The sequence below is a fragment of the Choloepus didactylus genome, chromosome 20 (assembly GCF_015220235.1).
Source record: "Choloepus didactylus isolate mChoDid1 chromosome 20, mChoDid1.pri, whole genome shotgun sequence".
In the NCBI taxonomy this organism is placed as follows: Eukaryota; Metazoa; Chordata; class Mammalia; order Pilosa; family Megalonychidae; genus Choloepus; species Choloepus didactylus.
Window position 1 is genome coordinate 8,800,556 of NC_051326.1, and position 24,543 is coordinate 8,825,098.

A 24,543-nucleotide genomic window follows, 5' to 3' on the forward strand; every position below is an offset into this window, starting at 1 on the left:
GCTGGCTATGGGTTTTTCACATCTATCTTTATCATATTGAGGAAGTTTCCTTCAATTCCTACCTTTTGAAGTGTTTTTGTCAAAAAAGGATGCTGAATTTTCTCAAATGCTTTTTCAGCATCTATTGAGATGATCATGTGATTTTTCTCTTTTGATTTGTTAATATGTTATATTACACTGACTGATTTTCTTATGTTGAACCACCCTTGCATGCCTGGAATGAACCCCACTTGCTCATGGTACATGATTTTTTTAATGTGTCTTTGGATTTGATTTGCAAGTATTTTGTTGAGAATTTTTGCATCTATATTCATTAGGGTGATTGGCCTGTAGTTTTCCTTTCTTGTAGCATCTTTATCTGGTTTTGGTATTAGAGAGATGTTGGCTTCATAAAATGGGTTAGGTACCGTTCCATTTTCTTCAATTTTTTGAAGGAGTTTAAGTAGGATGGTGTTAGTTCTTTTGGGAAAGTTTGGTAGAATTTCCCTGTGAAGCCATCTGGCCCTCGGCTTTTATTTGTAGGAAGCTTTTTGATGACTGATTGGATCTCTTTGCTTCTGATAGGTTTGTTGAGGTCTTCTATTTCTTCTCTGGTCAGTCTAGGTTGTTCTTGTGTTTCTAGGAAATTATCCATTTCCTCTAAATTATCTAGTTTGTTGGCGTACAGTTCGTAGTATTCTTTCATGATTTTTTAAATTTCTTCAGGATCCACAGTAATGCCCCCCCCCCATTTATTATTTTGTTTATTTGGGTCTTCTCTCTTTTTAACTTTGTCAGTCTAGCTAAGGGTTTGTCCATCTTATTGATCTTCTCAAAGAACCAACTTTGGTTTTATTTATTCTCTATTGCTTTTTTGTTCTCTATATCATTTAGAATTTTGCTCTGTCTCTCCTAATCTACCATCTTGGATTTCAGTGAAAATGGCAGAGTTAAACCCAAACTTACTAATAATTGCATTAGATGTAAATGGTCCAAACAAACAAATCAAAAGGCAGAGCGGATAAGAAAGCAATATTTAACTATTTTCTACTTACAAGAAATACACTATAAATATGAAAAAATAAAGAGATTAAAAGTAAAAGGATGGAAAAAGATATGCCATGCTAACATGTCAAAAGAAAAGTGGGGTGACTATATTAATATTAGACAAAATGGATTTCAGAGAAAAGAATATTACCAAAACAAGGTTATTTTATAGTGATAAATTGGGTCAACCCATCAGGAGAACATAAGAATTCTAAATGTTTATGCATCTGCTATGGAATGAATTGTGTCCCCTCCAAAGACATGTTCACGTTCCAACCCCACCCAGTCCTGGGAATGTGAACTTTTTGTAAATAGGATCTTTGAAGATGCTAATAGTTACAATAAGGCCAAACTGGACTAGCATGGACCCTATTCTAATCCGACAGGTGTCCTTGTAAGGAGAAAAAATTAGGGGACAGAGGGAGGGAGGGAGGGGAGGGAAGGGAGGGAAGGGAGGGAAGGAGGGAGAGAGGAGGAGGATTCTCCCCTTTAAGAGGAAGCCTGGCGCTGCTGACACCTTGATTTCAGACTTCCAGCCTCCAGAACCATGAGACAATAAGTTTCTGCTGTTTAAGCCAATTACTATACAGTAGTTTGTTACAGCAGCACTGGCAAACTAAGATAGCACCAAATAACAGGGCTTCAAAATACATGAAAGAAAAGCTAGTAGAGCTACAATAAAAAAGACAAATCAACAATTACAGTCAGAGAGTTCAACATTTATCTCCCAGTAATTGCTGGAACAAGTAGAAAGAAAATCCATAAATATAAAGAAGACTTGAACAACACTATCAACCAACTTGACCTGACATACACAGAACAGTCTACCCAAAAGAGCACAATACATATCCTTTTAAAGCACCACAAATTTCCCAACATAAATCATATCCTGGTCCATAAAACTGGTCTCAGTCAGTTTTTAAGGGATTAAATCATATAAAATATGTTCTTTGGTCACAATGGAATTAAATTAGAAATCAATAGCAGAAAGATTCGGAAATTCCCCAAATATGTGGAAACTAAATAACACACTTCTAAATAATTCCTAGGTCAAAGAAGAAATCTAAAGGGAAATAAAGTATTTTGAAGTCAAAGAAAATAAAAATACAATGTATCAAATTTGTGGGATGGGGCTAAATCAGAATTTAGAGAGAAATTTATAGCACTAGAAATCTATATTAGAAAAAATAAAGGTCTCAAATCAATGACCTCGTTTTTACCTTAAGAAAATAGGAAAAAAAAAAAAAAAAAAGAGCAAATTAACCCCAATGTAAGCACAATAAAGGAAATAATAGCAAGTTCACAGCAGAAATGGATGAAATAGAAAACAGAAAAACAATTGAGAAAATAATGAAACCAAAAGCTGGTTCTTTGATAAGAACAATAAAAACTGATAAACCTTTAGCTAGACTGATAGGGAAAAAAATGTAGGAAGACACAGATTACCAATATCAGGAAAGAGAGAAGTGACATCCCTACCAATTCTACAGTTATGAAAAGGATTATTGGGTAATTTTGTAGAGAACTTGATGCTAATAAATTCAACAACTTAGATGACACTGACAGAGTCCTTAAAAGATTCAAATTTTAAGCTTACTCAAAAAGAAATAGTCCTATATCTATTAAAGGACTTGAATAGTCCTATATCTATTAAAGAAATTGAATTTGAGTTAAAACCCTTCCCACAGAGAAAACTCCAGACCAGAATAGTTTCATTGGTCAATTCTACCAAACATTTAAGATAGAAAAAAATACTGATTCTACATAAATTCTCCCCGATATGACTACAAATATATGATTATATGATTTTTAACAAAGGTAGCTTTGCAGAACAGTGGGAAGAAGGTGAGCTGTGGTTGGCAGAATTCTAGGATGATCCTCAAATAATCCTTGTGTGAATATGATGAATATTATTTCCTTTCTTAAATTCAACTCTGCCACATAACATAATCTAATTACTGCCTTTAAAATGGAAACTCTATCTAATTAAAAATTATTTTATCTGATTTAAGAATAAACTATCTCAAAATAAAGTAAAATACCTGGAATCATATACATATACACACACTCACATATACAACGAGATACTATTACATACCTACCACACTGGCCAAAACTCTAAAAAATCAGACAATACCAAGTGCTGATGAGCAAATGGAATAAAATAAAGTCGCATACACTGCAAGCCATTTGACATTATCTACTAAAGGTGAACATACTCATAACATATTAACCCAGGACTGCCTCTCCTAGATAAATACACAACAGAAATATGTGTACAAGTTCACTGAGAGGCATGCATAGAAATGCTCTCTGCAGCATTATGCATAACAGCCCCAAACTGGAAACAACCCAAATATCCACCAATAACATAACGGATAAATCGTAGTACATTATCCTAATGGAAAAGCATACAAAATGAAAATGAAAGAACTAAAACCTCATGCAACATGGATGAACATCACAAACATAATGTTGTGTGAAAGATGCCAGACAAAAAATATATATACCGTATAACACCAGCCGTATAAAGTTCAAAAACAGGCAAAACTAAACTAGCTTTGGTGGAATTCAAGAAGGCATCACGTCTGTGAGGATGGAGCAGAGGGGCTGCAGGAACCCCAGGGAGCTGCTGAGATCCACGCAACGTTCTGCTGTTTTCAACTGGGCTGAGACATGTGGAGGTCTGCTCTGTGATAATTCAAGAAGGTGTATGTTTACGTTGTAAGCACACTTTTATATGTGTCATTCTTGAATTAGTAAAAGCTTAAAACTTCAAGTAACTTGTAAGGAGTCACATTTCTGAACACATCAGACAATGTACTCCACCACGCTTTTATTCCTACTTTTTTTTCCTGGTAATTACCCATCTAATGGTACTTGTTTTTTTCTTTGAAACAAGAAAGTACAATACCAGTTTCCTTTCCAGTAATGCTCCAAGGAAGCTATCCCTGTCATTCCTCAGAAATGCTCAGAATATAATCCAGTGGTTAGAAATAATAATACCAAACAGAAGTGTAATTTCCTATGGGGAAAACACATTTCTCTTGGCAAAGACTGTCAACAGCATTCTTGGAAACCCAGCAGAATTTAGTTTCAAGCACCACAGTGAGGAAATGTCTAGTAACGGAATAATGGAAATAAAAACATGAAGGAAAGAAAATGATTTATAAGAATGTTATTTGCTTACTTTGTTTCACTACAACTTTAAATACAGGTGTAATTTTTTTTAAAAAATACTCAATGAGGAGTCTAATACTCTATTTTCTTTGCTACCACCATCCACCAAAACATGCTTAATGTTCAAATATTTACTACAGGACCTCAGCTCACAAAAGGGTGGCTGAAAGGGTTTGAAATATCTGAGTGAGGGCTAGCGTTGGAAAACCAATAGGACATTTGTCTCACAGGTCAAGTGGTTTCATTGAATTCTCCAAGCACGTATCATCTACCATGGAAGGCTGCCTTCTGCTCCCCTCAATTGCCTATTCTAATGTCTGGAATGCTCTCCCCTATTTTGTTGGTCTGGAAAAATCTTAGCTCATCTTTAGTGCAAACTCATTTATCTTTTCCTCCGTGATCACTCCTTCCTTGGTACCACTCACCAACATATCCTATATGTTTTTATATCCCTTACCGTGATACATTAAAATTCTTCACATTTGTCTTTCCTACCACGCTGTACGTAACATGAGGACAGAAGCTATATTTCATTCCTCTCTCTCTTCAGTGCTTATCAGAGCGCTCCGTTCATGGCAGGTATCAGCAGGGGTTGTTAAATGAAATAAATGGGAAGGGATGGAGGGAGGAGGTAGCTGGGCTGGTGTTTTTTGGAGGGGGGCGGGCCATAGCTGGCAGATACTGGTATCAAATTGGGATGAATAACTATAGGCAAGAGGGCAAGTCCAAGAGCTTCTGGAGAGACTGCCCAGGAAGTAGGTCACCTTAGCACCAGTTTTAGCAGCAAGGGACAATGGACAGGGAAGTAACAACAGAACTAATGACAACAGAGGCAGCTTGGGGGAATGTGTGAGTAGTTTTCTGAAATAGCACTTTGCTGTGGGGAGCTGAGTGGTCCTGCTGCTTTGGCAGCAGTTTACCCAGTGCCACTATTAAGAGTCTACAATCAGAGCCCCCAGTTTGCTTGGTTTTGTCATCCTACCAAGGAGAGAGGGTTGTTGGCCGAAGTAAAGCGAATTACTGGAATGGGCATGGTTTAATCAGGATAGGTGAATTTTGGAGGTAGGAAATCTACCATATGTGGATATGTACACAACAGTGTAAAATTTGATTGTTACTACTGGTCTATTCTGATAGTTACTTTGATTTTCTTTAAAAGGCTGAACATCATGTATGTCCAAAATATACCATGATGTTTACAAGAAAAAATCTCTTAAAAAAGTGCTCATTACAAGATTTCTTGGATTAGAAAAGGCTTTGGCATATTCACTTCCATGATGGGAGGGTGCCTGGGGAGAGGAGCCATTAGTAAGGCACACAAAAAAAGGTGAACTATCTAAAAGTTTTATTTTAAACTCCCTTTGAAATTAAAAAAAATGCATATAAAATAATAATCGTGGGAACTGAGATGGGCTCGACTGTGGAATGGTGCTTCTAGATATGCTTCACAATTAAGAAACAGACTGCAGGCCCCAATCTGAGGCTTTTTTGCCAGGGTTGTGAAGCCAGAAGACATTCTGGAAGAACGTGGCTACGGTGAGTTTTAGGTACAGTGGAGAGACGATGGAGTTAGTTATCTTAGCCAGCTCTTTGGTGAGTGGGGTGTTCTGTGATTAAGTCCATGGAAGATGAATTCCAAAACCATCCTGGAGTGGGGATGTGGCAGAGAGATACCATGTGACTACCCAAAAGCCAATTAGAAAAACCTCGTTTCCTTGACTTCCTTCACTTAAGACCTGGGAAAGCCAAAGCATACTTCTTCATATCCCTTACAGTGAGGAATGTGACAGTTAAGGCTCCTAATCTACAGGCATAAATTCCTGGGGAGGACTTCTCTTTCTAATTACAACGTAAGCCCTTTGCATCTTTCCCCTTTTCTTTCTGCCTGAACACGAGGCCTCGAGTTGCAGAAGCCACTTGTGACCACGGGATGATGAGCAAAGGATAAAGGCCCAGGTGCCAAGGGTGACAGAACCCACGTCCCTGATGGTGACCTCTGGACTGCCTAGCCTGGGTTTCCTGGTGCATAAGAATCCAGACCCCTATCTGTTTAGGCCACTGTAATTTAGTTTTCTATTACCTAGAGCCAAATTTAGTCCTCGCTGATAAAAAAACAAATAACGATAGGGCCTTTGAATTTTCTGAGTATTTTTGGTCAGCACAGGGGTTGATACTGTACTTAACCTCCTCTCAGGTTCTGGTACGTGAGTTGGGGAGCAAGTAGCCTCCTGCCACACCTATTGGTCCTGGGACTTCCCTGAAGGAGGCAGAGGTAGGATCTGGTGGGAGGAGAGCCTTTCCAAGGGTGGCCCCTCCTGGTGCATCTTCTGGCTAGTGCTGAGGCTGGTAAGGTGTTGGTGGATGTAAGGGGCACGCTGCCCGTTAGGGAGGTGTGAGCTGAGCAGGGCTGCGTGGCAGCAAAGTTCCTGAAGTTAAGTACAAACTGAGATTGGATGATCCTTAGGACACAAGTGTCCCACACTCCAGCAAAGTTCCATCCAGACACAGCTTCTCAGGTAAAGTAAGGGCCAGGCACTCAGAGAGGCATAAGCCAGGAGGGTTTCCGAAGATTAAGCAGGATTGGGTGTGCACCGAAATCCAAATGAAGTTTTCTTATACAGGGGAGTTCTTTGGCAGTTCCTTATTTTTTTCCAGGTTGTTTCTCACCTACCTTTCTCAATGGTGTCAAATGTGGCTTTTTAGCAATTTGAAAACCAGAGCTAAAAAAAAGAAAAAGTAATTCTCCCATTGTAAAATCTTTGCATAATTTGGAGGTAGAAGCTTCTTCATAAGCCAGGACTCTGGTTCTTATAATTATACATTTAGTTTGCAAACAGATAATCTGATCTAGGTGACACTGAGTTCACCAAAGTGATAAACATGACCCCAGGTGTTTTAGACTGGTAGATAATTTTAAAAGATATGTAAACATTTCTTTGGAAAAAATACTAAGACCGTCATTGGGCCATTTAATTCTATACCAGAGATGACATCCTTGTACTATAGCTAATCATTTTTTACCCTAAATCCTAATTTTGACCCAAAACACACCCCTTTTAGTCTAAATTTCAATGAATCATGTTTGGTTTTATAAACAGAATTTTTGCAAGCTACTCACATAAATGAGAGAACAGGCAATGGGAATTAGTTTTGACTTACTCAAAAATTATTCTGGGACTGAGTAATATTCGTGAAGAAATTTGTAATTCTTTAGTGACACTTATGTATCAGCTCATTACATAGTTCAGCTAATTTTATATCATTGTAAATGTTTTAAAAAGTTATTTCCATATTGCTTAAAGAAAGGAAAGATTATGAAAGTTTCTTTGACAAGTATGTATTCAACAAAGTAACGTAACCTACCAGGAATTCCCTTTCTCTGTGCTATGTTTTTCTAGTTAGGTAACTGAAAGGGATTAAAACATATCAATTTGGCCTAACTGAGGAAAAGACCCTGGAATACTTTTTAAAGTTAATTATTTTGAACTGTGACATTGCTGGGCTAAAATGTATTTGCTTTTAGCTTTGATGAGAAAATCCAATTTAGCTGTCTCAGTGAAAAGTCCAATTCGCATGAAATGGAAGAACATCTACTCTCAAGAAACTACATAGTAGCAACATTCCAGAATTAAAACTAAAGAAATTCCCTCCATGCACATATTTTCTTTGAAAATAATATTTAAAACAACCTAGCTACATAACTTCCACTGATGAACACTGTCGTGTTTATAAAGCTTACAGAATATACTAATTAAATTGGGCTGTTCTTGTCTGAATGCTGGGTAGTAAATGATGTTTCATTCAGCCACACTAGAGAACACAGGCCACAGGAGCCCACAGGAAGGGACATGCCATCTTGCCAAAAGGACAGCAGCATTTGAAATACCTGAATATCTGGTTCCTTGAATTTTTCAGAACTTACAACAAAAATGTGTGTATAAACTAAAGGATACAGAAAATGAGTTGCTATCTAGATAGGGCAGGATTTATTATCCACTACTTGGACTGGCAAACTTCCTCCGTTTGTTTTCGTGAGATCTGTACTGAAGCACAGACATTACATAATGGACAAACACCGCAAGGCCTCCTAAAACTCAAGCTGGCGAGTTAAAGGTCATTGTCTGGATAACAAACTGCAAAGCAGATGGCCCAGATGTGGCCACCAAGTGTGATCCCTGACTTGGCCTTCCTTTTCCTCAATAACCCCTCTCTTCATGGAAGCTGATAACCAGGGCTCGTATGAATATCGGTTACCTTTACCATTCATGGGACGTAAGCTCTGGAGGAGCCCACCAACCATCTGCCAAAGTGAGGGTCTTATGCTATTAGCATTGCCCTCTCTCAGCTGGACCTTATTCCATTTGCAGGAGAGGAACAGTGGCATCTGGTCAGCAAGGTAACAGGAACGGCCGAAGTAGCCACCAGGGCAAGCCTGGGCAAAGGCAGCTACTGTGAGGGTTGCTGCAAGAGAAGGGTGACACTGGGGATCCTGAGGAAGCACGCAGGAAGAGGCTGGTCAGGGTCACTAGTAGGAGACTGAACTAAACACCTAAGTAGAAAACAAACCAAGAACCCAAGGAAGGGAGAAGACAGGTAATTCTCACCTCCTTTCCCTTTACCCAAGCTTGCAAAGACTGAGTGGGTAATGGGGAAAATAAAGACCACTGAGGTGCAGATAACTTGGATATCAGAGGGCCAGATCTAGAACCAAGGGACTAGCAAATCTGAGAAGGAAAGATGTCAGAAATAGGAGGGTTATGTCCAAAAGCTTGTTGTTATGTCCAAAAGCCAGTTGTTAGGAACAGAGAGGAAGCAATGTGGCTGAGTGTTCAGTCTGGGTCACAGAATCTGTTTTGCACACAGTGTAAGTCCACTCTGGTTGTGTGAGAAAGGAGTCCAGGGTTCCTCAAACAACGTGGCTGGAGGGCTCTGGATCCTTGGGTCAGGGAGGGAATGTGTCCTGCATTCAACCTGTCGTGCTTCCTGTTGCCTGCACTTCGGGCTGCTGGAGGACGTGGTGGGAGGTCCGTCACTGCAGCTGAAAGGAAGACGCCTTTGGAAGACGTCTTCCTTCCAACTGCAGTTTGTGTCGACCTGCATCTCTAGAGGAAGTTTATAACTCTGGTGTAGAAAAACCAAAAAATATCTTTATATAATTGCCTGTTTTAATAAAAAACATTAAGCACTGGATTATAAGTCATAAGCAATGTATTATTATGTACTAAACATATAATTAAATGTAATATAATTGATGTATCTTGACTTTTCATTTGTACATAGAGAAACAAATAAAACTTTCTTATATGCCATGTCTTGATTTGGGTTTAGAAAGTTTGTCTAAAGAGGTATAAGGAAAGCGCAGGCAGCTGCCTGGTCCTGGGGCACTGTGTCCTCCAGGTGCTCAGTTCTCAAGGACAAGCACCTAATTCAGGCTGGAGCAAAAACTGTACAAGGAGGGAAACGGAGTGCCTAACTGGAGAACGCTCTCTTTTTTTTTAAATTCAACTTTTTAATTTTGAGATAATAAGATTTATATATGAAAAAATATAGAGAGATCCTATATGCTCCTTACCCATTCCCCCTCAATGTTAACATCTTAAAAAAGTTACAGCATAATATCAAAACAAGGATACTGACTGTGCCGGTTTGGATAGATCATGTTCCCCTAAAAGCCATATTCTTTAATGCAATCTTGTGGGGGCAGATTCATTAATCTTTCTGATTTGGGTGTAACCTCTTGATTGAATATTTCCATGGAGATTTGACCCCACCCATTCAGGGTAGGTCTTGATTCATTTACTGGAGTCCTTTAAAGGGAACTCTCAGAGAGAGCAGAGAGATGAAAATGCCCTGGGACATGCCAAGCCAGGAGACCCAGATGTTTGTTGATGGTTTGAGATGCTAGCCCAGAGTTTGCTCAGGAGAAGCTAAGAGAGGACAAAATGCCCCAAGAGCAGCTGAGAGAGCCTTTTGGAGAGCCACTTTTAGAGATGCTTGGAGTTGCGGACAGGACATGTGGAGATGCTAAATTAAGGATGCACAGGAGCTGAGAGAGGAGGTGAAATAACCCTGGACCAGCAGATGCCAGCCATTTTCCTTCCCAGCTGATGGAGGTGTTCCGGATGCCATCGGCCATCCTTTAGTGAAGGTATCTTCTTGTTGATGCCTTAGTTTGGACACTTTTATGGCTTCAGGACTGTAAATTTGTAACCAAATAAACTCCCTTTATAAAAGCCTGTCCACTTCTGGTATTTTGTGCAACAGAAGCATTAGCAAACCAGAGCACTTACATTGATACAGTCAAGACACAAAAGGATTCCATCACAAGCATCTCTCCATTACCCTTTTATAACTGCACCTGCTTCCCTCCTGGCTCCCTTTCTGCCCTTACCTTCTGGCAACTACTAATGTGTTCTCCATTTATAATTTTATCATTTCAAGAATGCTCTGTAAATGAAATCATACAGTATATAGTACTTTGGGATTGGCATTTTTTTCTCTCAGCATAATTCTCTGGAGACTCATCCACATTGTTATATTATCAACAGTTTGTTCCTTTTAATTTCTGAGCAGTATTCCAAGGTACGGCTATACCTTAGTTTAACTATTTACTCATTGAAAGACCTTTGGGCTGTTTCCAGTTTTTGGCTATTATGAATGAAGCTGCTATAAATACTCATACACAAGGTTTTGTGTGAACATATGTTTTTATTTCTCAAGAATAAATGCCCAGGACATTGCTGGGTAGCTGTATATTTAGTTTTTAAAAAAGATGCTGAACTATTATCCAGAGAGGCCGTACCATTTTATATCCCACCAGCAATGTATGAGTGATCCAGTTTCTCTGCATCCTTACTAGCATTTGCTGCTGTTGCTATTTTTTATTTTAGCTATTCCAATAGGTGTGTAATGATATATTGTGATCTTAATTTGCCCTTTCCTAATGGCTAACGATGTTGAACATCTTTTCATGTGCTTATTTGTCATCAATATATCCTCTTTGGTGAATGTCTTTCTTCTGTTTTCTAACTGGATTCTTTGTTTTTTTATGGTTGAGGTTTCACAGTTTTTTAAAATATATATTCTAGGTGTTAGTCCTTTGTTGGATATGCAGTTTGTTAATATTTTCACCCAGTCTGTAGCTTGTTAATAGAGTCTTTAGTGGAGCAATATTTCTAATTTTGATGAACTCTGATTTATCAGTTTTTCCTTTTGATGTTATACTTTTGTTGTCAAGTTTAAGAACTCATTGCCTTGTCCAAGATCCTGAAGACCTTTTCTCCTAAATTTATTTCTAAAAGTTTCATGGTTTTATATTTTACGTTTAAGTCTATGATTCGTTTTGAGTTGATTTTTGTATATGGTATAAAGCTTCGATTGAGGTTCTTTTAGTTTTATTTTCTATTTTTGTTGTTGTTGTTCTGAAGTTAGTATCTACTTTGCTTTTTTTTTGTATTTAGAGAAGTTGTGAGTTTACAAAACAATTATGCATAAAATACAGTATTCCTGTACACCACCACACTAACACCTTGCATTGGTGTGGAACTTTGTTACAATACAATGGATGACAGCACTTTTCTTTTTATAGCTACTATTTTTTTAACAGTAGTTAACTTTGTTATAATTGATGAAAGATTATTAAAATAGTTCTATCGTCCATTATTTACATTAGGTGTATTTTTCCCATATACAACTCTATTATTACCATCTTATATTAGTATTGTACATTTGCTACAATTCATGAAAGAACCTTCTTATACTTGTATTAGTCACTGTAGTCCATCATCTACAATAGGGTCCCCTGTGTTGTAGAGACCTATATTTTATCTTTTAATTTTCATTCTAGTAATATATACAACCTTAAAGTTTCCCACATTCACCTATAGTTCAGTGCTATCGTTTACTCTCACAGTAATGTGCTACCATCACCACCATCCATTTCCAATCCTTTACCATCAGCCTAAACAGAAATTCTGTACAAGTTAAGCATCAACTCTCCATTCTCTAACCCCAATCTATCTCCTGGTATTCTATATCCTAGATTCTAACACTTTGAGTTTGCTTATTATAATTAGTTCATAACAGTGGGATCATGGAATATATGTCCTTTTGTGTCTGGCTTATTTCATCCATGTTGTCGCATGCATCAGGACTTCATTCCTTTTTACAACTGAACAATATTCCATTGTACATATATACCACATTCTGTTTGCCCATTTATTGGTTAATGGACACTTGGGTTGCTTCCATCTTTTGGCAATTATGAATAATGTTGCTATGAATATTGGTGTGCAAATACCTGTTCAAGTCCCTGCTTTCAGTTCCTCACGGTATATATCTAGTAGCAGGATTGCCAGATCATATGGTAATTCTTTACACAGCTTCCTGAGGAATTGCCAAACTATCTTACACAGCGGCTGGAACACTTTACATTTCCATCAGCAACGAACGAGTGTTCCTATTTCTCCACATTCTCTCCAACACTTGTAGGTTTCTGTTTTTTTGAATAGCAGCCATTCTAGTAGGTGTGAAATGATACCTCATTGTTTTTGATTTGCATTTCCCTAATAGCTAGTGATGTTGAGCATCTTTTCATGTGTTTTTTAGCCATTTGTATATTGTCTTTGGAGAAATATCTATGCAAGTCTGTTGCCCATACATTAATTGGGTTGTCTTTTTATTGTTGAGTTGTAGGATTTCTTTACACATTCTGGATATTAAACCCTTATCAGCTCTGTGGTTTCCAAACATTTTCTCCCATTGAGTAAGCTGTCTTTTTACTTTCTTGAGAAAGTCCTTGGATGCACAAAAGTTTTTAATTTTGAGGAGACCACATTTATTATTTCTTTCATTGTGTGTGCTTTGGGTGTAAAGGCTAAGAAACCACTGCATACCACAAGATCTTAAAAGATACCTCCCTACATTTTCTTCTAGGAGTTTTATAGTCTTCGTTTTTGCATTTAAGTCTTTGAGCCATTTAGAGTTAATTTTTGTACACGGTGTGAGATAGAGTCGTCTTTCATTCTTTTGCATATGGATATCCAGTTCTCCTAGCACCATTTGTTGAAGAGACTATCCTGTTCCAGTTGAGAGGACTTGGTAGCCTTGTTAAAAACTGATTGGCCATAGATGTGGGGGTCTATTTCTGAACTCTCAGTTTGATTCCATCGGTGAATATATCTACATTCTTGTGCCAATATCATGCTGTTTTGACCACTGTAGATTTGTAATATATTTTAAAGTCAGGTAGTATGAGACCTCCAACTTCATTCTTCATTTTCAAGATGTTTTTGGCTATTTGGGGCCCCATAGCCTTCCAAATAAATTTGATAATTGGCATTTCCAATTCTGTAAAAGAAGGCTGTTGGAATTTTGATTGGGATTCTGTTGAACCTGCAAATCAATCTGGGTAGAACTGACATCTTAATGACACTTAGTCTTCGAATCCATAAACACAGAATGTCCTTCCATTTATTTTGGTCTTCTTCAATTTCTTTTAGCAACGTTTTGTATTTCTCCATGTACAGGCGGTTTAAATCTTGGGTTAAATTTATTCCTAGATATCTGATTCTTTTAGTTGACATTGTAAATAGATTTTTTCGATTTCCTCCTCAGATCTCTCATTACTAGTGTACAGAAAAACTGCTGATATTTGCATATTGATCTTATATCCCACCTTTATTGCTGAACTTGTTTATTAGCTCTAGTAGCTTTGTTGTAGATTTTTTGGGATTTTCTATATATAAGGTCATATTGTCTGCAAATAGTGAAAGCTTTACATCTTCCTTTCTAGTATGGATGCTTTTTATTTCTTTTTCTTGCCTAATTGGTATGGCATGGATTCTAGTACAGTGTTGAATAGCAGTGGAGACAGTGGGCATCCTTGTCTAGGGGAGCCACCACCTCATTACTGCCAAGCGGGATAAAAGTCTAGGTCCTCCACTTGGCTTCTGTTGACACCCAAATGGTGGAGAGCCTCCTTATTACTGCTGGGCAGCAGTAGGAATTCCAACTCCTACTAAGCCTCCACTGTTACCACCCAGGCTCAAAGTGGGTGGGAGTGCCTTGCAACTTCTCTTCATTAGGCATCCACTAACATCATTAGGGTGGTGGGAGTGGTCCATTACTGCTAGAGATTGGTAAAAGTTCTGACTCCCCACTTGGCCTCCTCCAGACAGCACCCCAGCAGGGAAGGGGAGAGTGCCTTGTGACTATCAGGAATATAGTAGAAAGAAGTCCAGGCTCTCTAGTCAAGTTTTGCTGGCATGAGTGGGGATGAGGCCATGGTTTGCCTGTGGTATCTGGCTGAAGTAGAATGTTACTATTTATGAGTTTCTTTTAGAAATGGTGCCCCTTTTTTGGTCCTTTGGCTAGACAGAGTAGGCTTTTGTTGGAGTTTTATTTTGTTTTGTTTTGTTTTTGGTCTGTATTCATTGGTGTTTCTGAACTTCTAGCTATTTCAGTTCCATGCCTATAATATATGAAGCAAAGAGAAAACCCAGAGAACTCATCAGTATCTTTCCCCAAGGTCTGCTTTCTGTTTTTCAACTTTCAGAAGCTTCTAATGTTTGTTTTATATATATGTGCTCGTTTGAATGTGTTATGTCCCCCAAAATGACAATATAATACCCAGATTTTAAATTGCACTTAGCAGGAGAAATAGGGAAAAGTACATCTCCATCTTCCCAGAAGCAGAAGTCCTAAGAGGAAATGGAGCCCCCACTTCCACTGGATCTCAAAAATTGGCCCTTAGAAATCATCTAGTCTAATTCTTCGTTTGATTAACTGAGAATCAGAGAGGAAAATGGTCTAAACTGAGGCCACAGAATGAGTCATGGTACTGAACCAAAATGAAATTTGGGGATTTCTGACTTCCAATTAGTGCAACTGGTACCTACTAGGCCATCTCTTCCTTATCTGTAAGGGGAGGATGAGATACTGGGCCAGATGGTCTCTAAGGGACAACTCCAACTTCAGTCTTTGGCAAGGTTTATGACTATCCTCAGTCCTGTGTACCCTTTCCCTTTCTCAACTTCTTCATTCACTATGCTAAGGCTATAATAAACAATTGGGGTTGGGGAGGTCATGAAGGAAAAAAAATCCACAAAAGAAAATATATTGAACCTTGTATTTGTGATGACAGTTTATTGCTACATAGTTGGAAAAACACCTCCCATACAATCTAGCTGTTCAATTGTACAGTAACGGTCTATGACTTGATTTTGGATTCACTACGTACATGATCTTGTGGCATTCTGAATACAGGTGAGCATGGTAAATTTTACTCAGGATTCCTGCCTTTCTTATTACCTGGGGCAAAAAGAGAACAGCAGGAGCTATGGTGAAAGGAAGCTTAGCAAAGAAGCAGATTCCCTGGGTTTGAACAAATCATGTGTGGTGGTTTGAAGCTGGATGTATCCCAGAAAAACACGTTCTTAAATTTAATCTATTTCTGTGGGTGTAAACCCATTGTAAGTAGCACCTTTTGGGGAGTTTTACTTCAGGTAAGGTGGGTATGGCCCAGCCCAGTGAGGATGGGTCTTAATTCTATTATTGAAGTCCTTTATAAATGAAATGAACATGGGGTGGGGGGAGGAAGGGAGGGAGAAGGGGAGAGGGAGCAGAGGGGGTAAGAGGGAGGGGGAGAGGGATGGGGAGGGGGAAGAGGGGGAGAGGGAGAGAAAGTCATCGAGATAGCAGCCAGAAGCTGAAATCAACAGAACCTGGAAGAGAAGGGAAGGACCAGCAGACGCTGCTATGTGCCTTGGCACGTGACAAAGGAGCCAAGGACTGCTGTAAGCCAGCCTCAGAACTTCGGTTTTCAGGAAGAAAGCATTGCCTTGGTCATACCTTGACATTTTTCTGGCCTCAAAACCATGAGTGAATAAATTCCCAATGTTTAAGCCAAACTGTTTCATGGCATTTGCTTAAGCAGCCAAAGAAACTAAAATATCCCGTAACTTCTCTGAACCGCAGTTTCTTCATCTGTAAAATGTGGACAGTAATAATACCTAAACCTCATGATTTCTTCTGAGGCCCACAGGTAAAAGCGAAGGACAGTCCCTGGCTCAGACTGAGCACTGATGATTATTAGCTGCTGTTTCAACTGTTGTTACTGTCCTATCATTTATTGGAGGCCTCTTATAAATAAAATACTAGAAGCTTTGTATAGATTATCACATTTATTCCTCAGAACAGCATGTCATCCTCATTTGGTAGATTAAGCAACTGGGATTATTTTATTATGAAAGTCACTTTTAAATACAGTATAAATTAGTATCATATAAAAAGAGAGATAGCATTTTAAAATAATTTTTGAAGCCAAAAAATAAAGTAGGAAACACATTCTTTGGCACATTCAGAAAACAATCAACAAAGTACCCAGTATTATAATATCTTACCATAACCATTAATTATTACTTTAAAAATTAAATGACCTCTAAAAACACTTAAAGGAAGAAAATAAAAGCATCACCTGTCCACTCTGTGGGAACTGTGGGCCTGGCTTCCTTCAGCTATCTCTCACAACTGTCCCACTGAACTAACAGGCACACCCTGGAATCCTGTAAGGACCCCAGTAAGGAGTACACTTTGTACAGAATTCCTTCTCACCATCCTCCAGCTGGAGTGGAGAATCAGAAGCATGAGGTTAAAATTAAAGTTAGATATGAGTTTTTCTATTTGTCAGCAGTGTTGCCCTTACTAAATTTTCATTTAATTCATTGTTAGTTTTAAACATTTTGGGGGAAAAAAAAACAATAAATAATTTTTCGTTTGAGATTCATCCGCCGTCTGAGATTATTTTCTAAACTATTTTCTAAACACTTTCTCATATAAGAATAAACACATACATTTTAAAGGTGCTTACCAATGCAGAATGGCTCCAATACGCTGCTGACTGAAAACTCACTTGACAGGTTCATCATATTAAGGCCCACTCTGAGCAGTAAGGACTTGATTTTCTCAGGGCACGGTTTCAGGAGTAGGTAGCTGATAACGTAGAGGACATAGCGAAGCCAGCAGAGGATCGGGGTGGCGATCCTGCCGTTGGGTGTCTGTGACAGTCGCTCGATCGTGGGAAAGAGCAGCAAGGTGCGGACGACCTAAAACAGAGAACATGCTTTGACAGGAGCTTTCTCAAGGGGCAGAGCATTACTTGATTAAGTGTTCTTCTACAGCGTAGAGACAGATGGCCAGTTTAGAGATGAAGAGGGATCCGTTCAGGCTGAAAAGCACGCTGCCCACTGCACTCTCCATCCACAGCCAGCCTGGGGAGGACAGAAGGATGCCCCTTTAGTTGTTGGGGTTAATTTTCAAGGTGCGGAGGAATCAGACTCTAGATAACTCCTAGCCACTTGTGATAGCAATTCACAACTCCTTTGAAGGATTGCAGAAATTAAGAACTACTGTACCACTTTTAATAAAGTGGTTATATCAAATTGTTTGACCAATGATGATACCACAGGAAAGGAGAGCCACATAAAGAACACCATTTCTACTCAGCATCTTTTATTCAGTACATTTGTAGATAGTTCAGTTTTGAAAAACTCTTCTATTCCATAATCTTTCAAGCTAAAGATAATCTTTAAGAGGACCAAATATAATTCTAACTGATTCAACCCTAATAAAGTACAGGCCAGGGACTAGAGAAGCTGGAAATTTCTATCTACATGGGAAAATGTTTAAAGACAAAAATATTATTTCAATTCAATTCATCAGAAAATTAGGAAATACATTCTAATACTACTCCAAAAGGAAAAAAAGCATCATTAAAACCATTGTAAATTAATCATTATTTACCATAATAATATTTTTAAAAATAGCATATAAAAAAAACTTCTATGGAGATCAAAAAAGTCAAAATAGTTAGGTATAATCCCTATTACTAACAGAGTAATATGAATGGAATAGATTATCAATAGTAACAGACTGCAGAATGGAAATGAGAATGGAAAGGATTTACTTTTTTAAAAAAACCATTTAAATTATTACATATAACTACAGATAAACATATAAAATAAAAACGTACAATTTAAAAAATAATTATAAAATGAACAGCTATGTGGGTCAAGAAACAAAACATTGCCAGAAGCCCTGCATGTGCACCTTCCAATCACAACTCCTTCCTCCGCTCATATCTATTCTGATCTCCCTACTTTATATCAATCATTTTCTAACTTTGCTTTATATCAAGTCCTCCTCATCCCTTAATAGAATCACTTCCTTCTTTCGCTTTACACTAATACTTATCATTCCCTAATACTATCATTTATTTTTGCCTATTAATGAGCTTTACATAAATAGAGTCAGAGTATGCATTTGTCTTTTGACTCTTTCACTCAACACTATGTTTATAAAATTCATCCACATCTGTATATGCAGCAGGTTATTCATTATCTTTGCTATATAGTTTTCTACTGTGTGAACGTATCACAATTTACTTACTTTACTGATACATGTTTGGATTGCATTCAATGTAGGCATATTACAAATATGCTTCTATGAACATTTTTTGCACATGTCTCTTAGAAAATGTCCTTGTATTCCTGCTGCATGGATCACCTCAAAGTGCAATACTGCATTATAGGTTAATTATGCATAGGTTCAGCTTTAGTAGATAATGCCAAATAGTTTTCCAAAGTAGTTGTAGCAGTTTACAACCCTATCAGCAGCACATGAGAGTTCACGTTTTTTACATATCCTCACCACAGCTGGCAACAGCCAAGTTTTTAATTTTGACCCATCTGGTATATAGTGATATCTCTGTGGCTTTAATTTGTGTTTCTATGACTAATGAGGTTGAATAGCTTTTATATGTTTATTGGACAATTTCTATATCCTCCAAAGTGTTTATTCAAGTCTCTTGTACATTTTTCTATTAGGTTGCCTGTGTTTTTTCTTACTGATGTGTAGTTGTTTTTTATTCTGGATACCAGTCCTCTGTCATATTGTATAGTCCGTAACTTGCCTGTTTACGTCATTTTTTTCTTTGTTAATAAAGACAAGTTCTTAAGTTTGATGTAGTCAAATTTAAGTCTTGTCTTCTATATAGTTACTGCTCTTTGTATCTTGTTTAAGAAATTCTACTTTAACCCAAAATCAGGATTTTTTTCATTCATTCAAAATCCTTCTTTGTAAGTCAGATAATGCTACCTCTTATCTGTCTCAAACGTGGGCTTGGGCCTTCTGATGTGAACTTCAGCTGTGAGTCTATTCCCCTGACTGCTTTACCATTCCCCTGACGTATCTGCCCTCCTCCTCTGGATGAACTGAATACACTTTTGCTGGTAGGTCCTGAGAGTAAAAGTGAGTTTTTTGTGGACTAAGTTTCTTTTCCATCTTTGATCTCGAGAGCCCTTTTCCACAGTAACCTGTCTGATGGCATGGCCCGCATGTCGAAGGTGATCAGGTACCGGCTGTATGTCTGTCTCCATGCCTCTCTATTAGGGAGAACAGAGATTTGAGAGCAAAAACTGTTGAGGACTTTTTTCATTCTAGTCATAGTATCTTCTTGTTTTCCCATGGTCATATCTGTTAGTACAGCTCAGCCATTTCCTTCAGACTTTTCCTTTTCTCTCAACAATAACTGAGACGTTTTAGTTGTTTCTCTTTTGGTCACATAATTCGACCTCCCTTGGATCTCCTCCTTTGTCACAAAAGTATGAATGTGCTGTTCCTTCAATGCTCGCATGGCCCTGATGAGGAAGAAAAGACATTCTTTGAGAAAAGGGAGCCACATCTTTTTCAGATGATTTTTAAAATGCTGGATGGATAACACCGCATTGCAAAATGCTTCTAATGTGCTTTTCAGATGAATCAGGGTCTCAGCCAGGACACTGAAGCTAGATTCTGCCACCCTGGCATCTTCTCAGGTACAGAGCAGAAGAGGAGACGCTGGATGGGCTGTGCTTAATAAAAGCCAAATAAAGCACTCATAGGAACTTGTTGTGCAGAGTCTGTAGACCCCAGAATATCAGGGATGGTCCAGAATCCTCAACTCAGAGCCGGGTGCCTACATGGCTATGGTTGTACCAAGGTCATGTACAAAGACTCGTACAAAGGTATGGGATCCCTGTGAAGTTTGACTGGATAAGAAAAGACAATTAAATGAATCACACTTGCAGCATGAACTACAACACAGTGCTACACACACAGAGAAGGAATGAAATTAGCCCTGAATCCCAGGACTTTGCTGATATTTGGTCATCTTCTTTTTCTCCTTCTAGCATAACAGAGATGCAGCACTTCTGATTCAGTAGTAATCATTATGATGCTGGAGGTACAGGGTAAGCACAAGCACAATATAACTATAATTATCTTCAGCTGCAGGAAGCATTAGAAATGAACCTAATAGCTTCCCGGTGTCTCTAGGCTCTGTAAAAGAAGTCTCCCTATTTTCATATTCCATGTACCATGGGTATGCCACAACTTCATCTTTGCCTTTTTGTCCAAAGCTATTCTTCAGGATTGCTGCCAATGGCTCAGAGTCAAATGTGACTGCTATCTCTCTTAGAGATGTGGCATATTAATTATATTAAGAAGCCTGACAATATTAAGTGCTGAAGTGGATGTAGATCAGCAGTAACTCTTAAACAACACTGCATTTATTAAGTATTATACTTCCCTCTTCTGTTTTTTTAAAGTATAATTACCTAAGTGAGTGAGCGGGGCTCACAGAGAAGGTAAATCTTTATTATGTTGTCTAATGTCAAAGTGCCAGATGGGACCTGGCACGTCGCTTCGTACCGAGCAGCATGCTTTAAGGATCTCAGAGGCAGAGTGGATGCAAAATCTCTCAGCATTTGGAGTGGTATTACAATTAACCACTGATTTTTCCACCTTCAAATTCAGAATTCTTCCTCTATCTTTTAGGTAATTCTACCATCATTAAGTCCTTTTATTCCTTTAAGTGATACATGATGATCTGCTGGACTTAAAAAGACACGAGATTTCAAACAGGTGTGGATATATGCACAGCAACCCGTGCCATTAAGGAAGGAGGGTGTCTCGCCCCTCCACTGCAGTGTCTTAGGTGAACCGCCAAGAAGGAGCTACCTTTGCCAGCCCATAGAATAGCTCATCACTGGGGCTGAGGAGCTAACTTCTCGTTAGCGGCTGCGGCAGCAGCAGACACAACGACGAAGCTGCCTTCTCATTTTCGGCTGGACTTTGGTTTGTTAGTCCCCTGGAGCTGCAGGAACACACTACGGTGAGGCAGCCAGACCTGCCACAGGTCACAGTTCCCCGCAGGCTCCTTGGCTGCTGATATTCTCCAGTAATATCTCTAAAAGCTCCATGGTTTTGCCTTTCACGCTTAGGTCCATAATCTACCGGAAACTGATTTTCATGTGTGCTGTGGAATAGGGTCTAACTTAATTTTTTCCCATATGGAAAACAAATTGTCCCAGAACTACTAACTGTAATAGCTGCTTTCCCTGCTTCTCTGCTTCTCTGTTGTAAATCCTGTGTGTATATGATATGAATGGGTCCAGTTCAGGGCTCGCTAATCTATTCCACTAGCCTACTTTAACTCTGGGCAAAGAGCACAAAGTCTTATTTATGATGTAGAGTAATTTAAACGCCACCCTCTTGTTCTTCAAGAATGCCTGGGGTATTTTTAGTTCATGTACATTTTGGAACTGGCTCAGCAAACTCCACAAACATCTTGTTGAGATTCTGACTGGTATTGTAATAAATTTATGAACTAATTTGAGAAGTAATATCTTTACAGTATTGAGTTTTCCAATCCATGACATGAGATAGTTCTGTATTATAAATCTCCTTTACTGTCTTTAATTTCACTCAACGTAATGTCTCCTATCATTTTAACTTTTGGAATTTATATCATATCTTTTTATTTTATTTTATTTTATTCTAATTTCTCTCTTTTTACTCTCACTGACAGTCTTCATTTCTACTCTCTTCTCCAAACCTCTCTCTCCCGTCCTTTCCTATCTGCTTGCAGTGTTCCCTTTACCATTTCTTGTAGAGCAAGTCTCTTGTTGACAAACTCTTTCAGTGTCTGTTTGTCTGAAAATATTTTAAACTCTCTCTAAAGAAGGATTATCCTGGTTGCTGTTGTACTAATACTATCCAGGAATGACTAAATCAATGGAATTAGGCAAGGTAAAAGCAAATGAGAGTTATAAATATTGGAAAGGAAAAGGCACAATTACCATTATTTACAGATCAAGTTAAAACAAGTTCTAAAACAAGTTTTTAAAAAAGTTTAACACAGGGATTCAAACAGATATTTTCACACCAATATTCACTGCAGCATTATTCACAAGTGCCAAAACATGGAAGCAACCCAAGTATCCAGCTACCAACCGATGAATGTTTAAACAGAAGTTGCTCTCTACAGACAAGGGAATGTTATTCAGTCCTAGAAAGGCATTAAGTTCTGATGCATGCAACAAACAACATGGATGAAACTCAAAGACATCATGTTGAATGAAATAAGCCAGACATAAAAGAACAAATAGTGTTATGATCTCACTGAAATTAAATAACTAGAATAAGCAAATTTATAGAGTTAGAAACTAGAATACAGGCTATCAGGGGCTGGGAAGCAGTAGGGAATGGGAAGTTAATGTTTAATTGGTACAGAATATTTTTGGAATGATGGAAAGTTTTGGTAATGGATGGTGGTGAGGGTAGCATAACACTGTGAATGTAATTATCACCACTGAATTATACATTTGAATGTGGTTAAAGAGGAAATTATAGGTTTCATATATTTACTGGAATAAAATTTAAAAAACAATCAACCAAACCATAGGACTGTACAACACAGTGAACCCTAATATAAACTATGGACTATTGTTAATTGTACAGTTATAATAGTATTCTTTCATCAATTGTTACAAAGGTATCACCCTAATGTAATATGTGAATAACAGTGGATATATGGGAACTCTGAATATTCTGCATGATATGTCTGTGAACCTATAACTTCTATAATAAAAAAAATTATGTAATAAGGACCCAAAGAGACATTTCTGCTATCCTATTTCAAAAGAGATATAAGTTCTCCCACTGACTTGATCTAGCAATTCATTTCAATCCCAATTAAAATACTAAAAGACGATTCGTATTTTGAAATGTGTCAAGTTATATTACTATTCATCTGGAAAATGAAATATAAGAATAACCCAGCAATTCTAAAAAAGAAGAGAAACAAGGGGGAGAATAGCTCTAGCAAATATTACATATATTATAAAGCTACAATAATTAAAATTCTTAATACCAGAAAAGGATCACAATGCTCAATGGAATGAAAAAGAGTCTAGTAACAGTTCTAAGAATATATGGGAATTAAATTTATGATAAAGGTATTAGGGGAAAAAATTCAGTTCAGAAATATGGAAAACGATTATTTGAAGCAGCAAAAGATTGGAAATGAGTGTTGATAATTAGGATTGGTTACATAAATTACAATACACTGATACAATGGAATGCTATGTCACAACAAAATATTAGGTAGATGTGTATGTGCTGACAAGCAGAGATATTTTAAGTTTTGTTTCTTCTTTGAAACCAGCTTATTGGAACTATGAGTAAAAAAAAGAGTTAATAAGCTTCAAGTGGGACATCCTAAGCCTTACAGCTCATATGTTCTTTGGGCTTTCTACTCTGAAAGCACAGAAAAATTTTTGCTTATTTTCAGGTTCCTCAACTATGCCCCGCAAGTGATCTCTTGAAAACCAGATGCCACAGCATAATGCAACTTCTACTAACTTGAATCCAACTGTTCAATTCTCAATCTTATTATCTCCTCCAGGGAACTTTTATAAAATATTGGCACATAACCATTAACAAGAATTTGGTTAAAAAAATAATTCTAGAGAATAACATGAGTTCAGGGCATTTAATCCTAATCCCCTAGCACGTCTGCATTTATAATAACACTGTAGATGATAAGAGGAAATATTCAGAACTAGGATCCCTATGTGAATCAGATTCTTCATTAGAAAAGTAAAACTCAATTAAGTTCTACTGTACTCTATGAAAGCAGAAAAGCATGCTAGAACATGCTACAAACAATTTAAATAGCAAAGTTAGAAATAGGTATTTTCCCTCTGGTCCATCTACAGTTAACTAGAAAAATCAACTAATGAAAACAATCCATTTTCCAAGATGCCTCATAATTTAGCCCCTTATGATATCTCTTTACTCATTTTAGTTTCAAGTTTACTCACTCCAAAGAAGGGGTTTCTCTGTGCTTATTAAAATGTCTTCAAAGATTTAGGGACTAGGTAAATACAGCTACTGTCAAACCAAAAAATGTGCTACACAGATTCCATACTAGCTATATAACCCCCAGTACACGAGAAC

General features: G+C 37.9%; 1 protein-coding gene across 1 annotated transcript in view; it reads right to left on the bottom strand.

Moving 5' to 3' along the window:
• Nucleotides 1–24,543, bottom strand: part of LDAH (lipid droplet associated hydrolase) — a 150,943-nt gene that overhangs the window by 35,713 nt on the left and 90,687 nt on the right. The window contains exon 5 of the mRNA XM_037812830.1: nucleotides 17,075–17,309. Within this exon, the coding sequence (XP_037668758.1) occupies nucleotides 17,075–17,309 (235 nt within the window). The remainder of the gene's footprint in view (nucleotides 1–17,074; nucleotides 17,310–24,543) is intronic.